The sequence below is a fragment of the Echinops telfairi genome, unplaced genomic scaffold, assembly GCF_000313985.2.
Source record: "Echinops telfairi isolate 266 unplaced genomic scaffold, ASM31398v2 ScPeMD7_2291;HRSCAF=2852, whole genome shotgun sequence".
In the NCBI taxonomy this organism is placed as follows: Eukaryota; Metazoa; Chordata; class Mammalia; order Afrosoricida; family Tenrecidae; genus Echinops; species Echinops telfairi.
Genome location: NW_022106189.1, coordinates 10,893,914 through 10,900,953, shown reverse-complemented (window position 1 = coordinate 10,900,953; position 7,040 = coordinate 10,893,914). Strand labels below are relative to the sequence as shown.

At 53.6% G+C, this 7,040-nt stretch overlaps 1 protein-coding gene across 1 annotated transcript; it reads left to right on the top strand.

The window, feature by feature from the left end:
• The first annotated feature begins 3,973 nt into the window (after positions 1 to 3,973).
• On the top strand, positions 3,974 to 6,732 carry CBLN1 (cerebellin 1 precursor). The gene is made up of 3 exons (XM_004704686.2): positions 3,974 to 4,237; positions 4,402 to 4,521; positions 5,657 to 6,732. Exons 1-3 carry the CDS (start codon positions 3,974 to 3,976, stop codon positions 5,852 to 5,854), a joined length of 582 nt encoding a protein of 193 aa, XP_004704743.1. The 3' UTR covers positions 5,855 to 6,732.
• The last annotated feature ends 308 nt before the right edge of the window (positions 6,733 to 7,040 follow it).

The window sequence follows — 7,040 nt, the reverse complement described above, 5'->3', positions numbered from 1 at the left end:
ATCCTCACAATTGCTATGCTGGAGCCCACGTTGCAGCCACTGTGTCAATCTACCTAACTGAGGATCATCCTCTTTTTGCTGTCCCTCTGCTGTGTGGGTCATAGCAAACTAGGGATCATCTTGAGAAGAATGGGAACTCCAGAAAACTTTCTTACACTCATGCAGAACCTGTACCTGGATCAAGAGGCAGTTGGCAGTTGTGTGAACAGAACATGCATGGTTTAAAATCAGAAAAGATGTGCATCAGGGATGCATCCTTTCATCATACTTATTGAATCTGCATGCTGAACAAATAACCAGAGAAAGTAGATTATAAGAAGAAGAATGCGGTGTGACATCAGGGTTGGAGGAAGGCTTATTAACAACCTGCAATATGCAGATGAAACAACTTGAAGCACTTGCTGATGAAGCTCAAGAATAGCAGTCTTCAATATAGAATACGAGTCAATGTAAAGAAAGCTCAAATTCTCAAAATTGGACCAATAGGTAACATCATGATAAACATTAAGCAGCAGTTAAGAGATCAAAAGACACATTGCATTAGATAAATCTGCTGCACAAGACCTTTAAAGTGTTGAAAAAGCAGGATGTAACTTTGAGGACTAATGCACGTTTGCCTCAAGTCATGGCATTTTCAGTTGCTTCATATGAATGTGAAAGTTGGACATTGCATAAGGAAGACTGGATTTGAATTATGGTGTTGGTGAAGAATATTGAAAGTACCATGAACTGCTAAAAGGACAAACAGATCTGTCTCAGAAGAAATCGAGTCAGAATGTTCCTTAGAGGAAAGGCTGGCAAGACTTCTCAGGTACTTTGGACATGAGAGAACAGTCTCTAGGGGATGTCATGCTTGGTAAAGTGGAGGGCCAGGGAGAAAGAGGGAGACCCTCAATGAGATGAACTTACATGATGGCTGCAACTATAAGCTCAAACACCATAGTGAGGGTGGCGCCAGGGCTGGGAGGTGTTTTGTTGTTATGTAGGGTCACCATGAGTCAGAATGGATAGCACCTAACAACAAGAACTTTGACTTACCAAGTATGTTGTTCTTTTCCAGAGTCTGGTCTCTCCTGATAACTTGTCTAAAGTATGATGGGTGTAGAAATGCTCAAAAAAAAAATCCCCCCAAATCAATGGCAATTGCTCCTTTATGCCATTTCAGTTCAAGCAAGGCTTCCTTTACTTTTGCATGGGGAGTGCAGAGCGGAGATTGTGTAAATGAAGAGTGGCTCTTAGGCAGGTCTGGACCCAGAGAAGATGTGACTGGATACCCAAAATGGAGACTTAGCTTGATGTAAGAGAGGCCCACTTTGACAAGAGAAGAAGAAAGGGCTGGTGACCATCTCCCTCTCTGTGGTCTGCCCTGTTTGTGAACTCATGAACTCTGTCTCTATTGCCTTCACTCAGGAAAAAATGAAACTCACTGCCACAGCCCATTATGACCCATAGTGACCCTATAGGGCAGGGTAGAACAGCCCCTGTGGGTTTCTGAGACTGTAACTCTTGAGTAGAAAGTCTCCTCTACTCTCAGGGTGCCTCTGGTGGTTTCAAACTGCTGATCTCACAGTTAACAGCCCAGTGCATTAACCTGGGATCCTTTACTCAGGAGGCGCTCAGTACATAACTGAATGTTATATAGGGACGCTAGAGAATAAGCAACTGCCGTTGCCATAGCTGCCAACCTTGGCCCTTACACTGAGGCCAGTCTCTTCCAATATCACATTTTAATTTTGTTCATGCTCTAAACTAAGCAGTAATCACAGCAGGCAGCATTTGGGGGGAATGCCTCAAAGAGATCTGCGTTGGGGAAATTGTCAGTTTAATTAAAATTATAGCCTCTTGCCATTGTTTAGCAGCTCAACAACTCACAGAAACAAAGGCTGTGGTGAAGTGGCAAGGCACAGCGCGGTTGGAGATTGCAGGCTGGCTTTCCGCGCCTGGAAGAAAGCATACCCTAGAGGGCAGCAAATCCAGCCAGCAGAGTCGCTTGCTAGGGGACCTGGCTGTGCACTCAGGTTCAAGGTCTTCAGAGCCCACAGGAGGCAGCATCCCACCAGGTCCCGCCCTTTCTAGAGGGCTGGTGCTGGCGCTTTTAGATCTATGCCTCCCTCTGGCTGGATAATGTCCTCGCTATTCTCCTGGTCTCTGCCTTAGCACTGGGACACACCCCTTCTCAAACCAGCACCTCTCTCTCCAGACACCTAGCTCTCACTGCCTCAATGCAAGCTGACTCATAGCGACCCTGTAGGTCAGGGTAGAACTGGCCCTGTGAGTTTCAGAGGCTGTAACTCTATGGCAGTAGAAAGCCGGTCTTTTTCTCACGGAGCGGCAGGTGGTTTTCGAATTGCAGACCTTTCAAATCCCAGCCCAATGTGAGTAAACACTACGTGACCATGGACACCTACCTAACAAAGATGTATGGTTATTATTATTAATATTTTACTTTCACGTTTTAATCACGTGTGTTTGTAATGCTAACGCGTAGGGAGAAAATTCCTTTACAATAAAAATTGCCCTTGTAACATAGTCCATAAATCAAAGGATTTGATGTCTGTACCCAAGACAGTGATATCAGGTACACATGGGTAAAAGCACGCACTCACGGTGTACAATAAATTAAAAAGTACTGTTGCAAAAAAAATTAAATGCAAAAGAGCAAAATGGTAGCAGTAAATGAGTCTGCCTGAAACGCCCTGTACCTGATACGGACACACACACATACACACCCTCCTTTGCTAGGTAGGTGCCTCAAGTGTCTGGTCTGATTTTGCCACAGCCAAATCTCAGCCCCGAGCACGGAGCCATATACTTCCTCCGGGATCTGTGTGGAATTAATGAAGGCCGGCAGAACAGAAGCTGGAAGAGGCAGGGAAGGGTTGAGAGGCCGAGCCCCACCCTCTTGGCTACAGGCCGGCCAGAGGGCACTGAGACTTCCCTCGGAGGCACTGGCAAAGGGTGGAGTCCAGCGGTGCTTGCTTGGCGCCACTTGCACCCGCTTCCCCAAGGCCGCGGCCCTTCCCAGGACGCTGCTGGTAGCCGCGCGATCTGGCTTCTCTGCTCCGCGCACCGACAGCCCCCTCGCACCTGCGCCCGCTGGGGGGCGCTCCCCGCCCACCCTCGCGTCCGCGAGCGGACGCTGCGCTCCCGCGAGCGGGGAGCCTTAGTGACCCCGGCCACTCTACTCCCCACGCTCGGTTCCCTCGCTGCCTCCTACCTGAGGGCTGGAGAAGCGGGCCGTAAGGGCGGTTAGGGCTGTGAGGGCTGAACAGGTTGGTGGTGAAAGGCGGGAAGCCAGAGGGTAAGCGGCCGCGGCTGACGGTCCAGGCGCGAGTGCGCGCGCGGTCCCCGCCCTCGCTCCCTCAGTCAACTCCCGGCCAGAGCCCAACCCAGCTGCCGCGCGCCGCCCGCCTGGTCGCGCCTAATAACAACGGCGCCCAGGGTCAGGTGGCCGCGTGCGGACAGCGCCATCATTGGCCCGGTGGGGAGCGCGGCGCTCCGGGATTGGTTAGGGGGCGGGGCCTCTGCCGGCGTGGAGGCGGGGCCATGCTGGGAGGCCGGCAGGGAGGGGGCCGGGGCGGGGCCAGGCCGCGGTCCGCGCCTTTGTGCCGGGCGCGCGCTCTCCCCCAGCTCCGGCATCCGCGCCGGCTGCATCAATAATTCAGAGCGGCGGCGGCGGCGGCAGCGGCGGGTGGGGACTGGAGGCGGAGGCAGCGTGCATCAAGCGGCTGCGGCTATGCATCCAAGTGCGGTCGGACAGCCGCGGCACCCCTGAGGCCCGGGCGGGGCTCCGGAGCACCGCGGGGGAAGCTTGCCAGGGGAGTGCTAGGAAGCGCGGTAGCGCCCGGAGCGGCGTGGGCAGAGAGTGCGGGGAGCTGAGGAGGGGGCTTCGGAGCAGGCTGGGGAAGGGGGGGCGGGGGCGGCTGGCGTAGGCAGCCCCGGGGGTGGGGGCGGGGTGGGCGCCAACGCCGCGATGCTGGCCGTCGTGGAGCTGCTGCTGCTGGGGGCGGCGTGGCTGGCGGGCCCGGCCCGCGGGCAAAACGAGACGGAGCCCATCGTCCTGGAGGGCAAGTGCCTGGTGGTGTGCGACTCCAACCCCACGTCAGACCCCACGGGCACGGCTCTCGGCATCTCCGTGCGCTCCGGCAGCGCCAAGGTGGCTTTCTCGGCCATCAGGAGCACCAACCACGAACCGTCCGAGATGAGTAACCGCACCATGATCATATACTTCGACCAGGTGAGTGCACGCCCCCCTGCCTCAGCCCGCCACCCCTGTGCAGACTGGGGTAGGGTGGGAGTGGGGGTCTTATGTGGGACCCTCGCCCAGGGTCCTGCGGAGGCGCAGGGACAGGGGTCCGGGCGGAGCCCTGACCATTCTCCCCTATTCCTGTCTCGTTTTAGGTACTAGTGAACATCGGGAACAACTTTGATTCGGAGCGCAGCACTTTCATTGCCCCGCGCAAGGGGATCTACAGTTTTAACTTTCATGTGGTGAAAGTCTACAACCGACAGACCATCCAGGTCAGCTGCCGCCGCGGGCTCTGGCCCGGCCCCCGGAGAGGGTTTCTAGCTACACGGGCGCGGGGGCGGCATCGGGGTAGAGACGAAGGTGACAGCTACACCTGCCCAGGGCTGCTAGAAAGGACGGGTGTCGGGGCCTTGCTGAACTGTCTCTTCGCTTTCCCGGCGGCCGGCTCGCTCTTGGGGCCTAACCCCTTGCCCAGAGACAGTTTAGTACCTCCTGGTCGGAGCCTCTTCGACGAGGTTCCCTGGCCTCCTAAGGGACTCCAAGGACGTCCCTGGGCGTTGGAGGGCAGTACCACGGACAGCTCCGGCTCCCGAAACCCTTATCTTCACTTCGCACTGCTAGTCTTTGTCCGAGTTAAAATCAAGCACTCGGTGTGCTTGCCTTCAGCACCACGGACAGGGTCACTGACGTGTGGGCGTGTGGTGGTGGCGGTGGTAGCCGCGGCGACCGACTAGAGGTTTACAACTAGGAGAGAAAAGAGACGGGACGTAGTGCCCCTCCTTTCTGATCAGTCCACATTAGGCCAGTTCTCCAGGTCCCCAAATGTATCCAAGTCCCCTCCGGGTGAAGGCAGACGGCGGGACTTGCGAAGGGGTGGCAGGCGCTGGCCTCAGGTTGTCCGTGCCACCGCGAAGGCAAAGCCAGGGAATGTCGGGCTCGGGTTGGTCTGGGGCGGGAATGGAGCCCGAGCTTTGGACAAAGAATGCAGCTCGGCGCGGGGTTTTCAGCCAGCTAGAAACCCCGGCCACGCTACTGTGTTGTGCGGTAAGGGGAGGAGGAAGCCAGGACCAGAGGAAAGGGTGTTTCCTCAAAGTCCTTGGGAGCAGATCCCGCTTGGGGAAAGGAGAAAGAGACTTGGGCCACTAGCAGGCTCATGAAACTGGGAATTTCAGCCCAGCTTCCCTTGGCGCGCTTAGTTTGAGAAAACCGGATGAGCTATTCTCCTTTGGCAGGCGGGCCCTACCTCTCACCCAGAAGCTGTTGGTCACCCCCAGTGAACCCTTAGCAGATAAAATATAAGGTCTTTCTTCCTGCCCCCTCCCCAGTGCTTCCAGGTCTTCATGGCTCTTCGCCCAGCAGCTTTGGTTTAGTCACTGTGCCGCTGAAGCTGCTCTTTCTTTTTCTCAGGTGAGCCTCATGTTAAATGGGTGGCCAGTGATTTCAGCCTTCGCCGGTGACCAAGACGTGACCCGGGAAGCCGCCAGCAATGGAGTCCTAATCCAGATGGAAAAAGGCGACCGCGCATACCTCAAACTGGAGCGGGGAAACTTGATGGGAGGCTGGAAGTATTCAACCTTTTCGGGATTCCTGGTGTTTCCCCTCTGACTGGCTCTTAGAGAACGGAGGCAGGGTGAGGGCCAAGGCAGAAGGGGAGGGAGTCAGAGTCTAAGATGTAGAGTGTAATCACCCTGCACAACTGGAGACTTCCTCCCCGCGTTGCCCAGCTTGTGTGCAGTAAAGGTGCTGGGCTGGTGGTCGGAAGTGGTTGTCCGCTTCCTCATTAGAAGTAAATTTGCTTAGTTCTGCATACTCCCATTTCCAAAAATAAACTCCCTGCCCCCATTCCAGTTACAGTATCATGAAAGAGACTGTCTTGTCCTTGTTTCTACCCTCACGTTTATGTTCCCCATAATTTATTTAAAAGAAACCTTGTATTTCACTGTATGATGTGAAAAATATTTCCGTCCCAATTCCCTTCTGAACCCTTCCATGTACTGAAATTGAATACGGCCACCCCCGTTTTTGTTTTGTTTTTCTTCAGTTTGGGGACGGTGTTTACTTTTGTTTTTGGATTGGGGAGGTAGCTTTAATTTGGCAAATGCTATTCTTCTTTTAAAAGATGCTCAAAACTTAATTAGATGAATACACTTTGTATCCTGGCTGCTTGATAGCAGAGAAAGGACTCATCTTCGTGGTCATTGGTTTGAAAAAGTATATATATAGAGTTAAATATATATCATTTGTACACGAAGAAATCTTCCCGGTGGAAACTGACTGTATTCCCCTAGTTCTATGTTCTCTTTGGGGTGATGGTGAACTCTAAGGCTGCTTAATGTTCTGATGCTTGTCTATGCCCTTGTACTGTGTGGCATAACCAAACGCCAGGAGGTTCTTTCCGGACGCTTTCTCGTCCTCTGTAATGTATGTGTGAACAGCCAAGTTTTAATTTTGCTTTAACCCAATAAAATTGACGTGGGACTTTTTTTTTTCTGAGGCAGCTTTCTGAACTCTGTATCTTTCGCAGCTGCTAGGTTGGGGCAGCGCGGAAGGGCAAGATTCCGAGGTGCCAGACACTTGGGAGAACGCAACCTGGGAAGTGCACTGGAGCATCTCCCACAGCCCGCTAAGTCAAGCCTGCGGTCAACTAGGACTGAGGCCTGCCGCCCGCTAACCTATACTCCTTGCTTTGGCGCAAAAGTAAAAAATACGACCGAAATTGTGCTAGGCCAGGTGCGCCTGCTGCATGGGAACAAAGTTTTGGCTGTTCCCAAGAACGATCCCAATTTAAGGA

Excerpts from the sequence above, each read along its gene's own strand:
- CBLN1 (XM_004704686.2), top strand. The coding sequence starts at position 3,974 with ATGCTGGCCGTCGTGGAGCTGCTGCTGCTGGGGGCGGCGTGGCTGGCG. Across the intron at positions 4,238-4,401 it reads TGATCATATACTTCGACCAG|GTACTAGTGAACATCGGGAA; the intron begins GTGAGTGCACGC and ends GTCTCGTTTTAG. Across the intron at positions 4,522-5,656 it reads ACAACCGACAGACCATCCAG|GTGAGCCTCATGTTAAATGG; the intron begins GTCAGCTGCCGC and ends TCTTTTTCTCAG.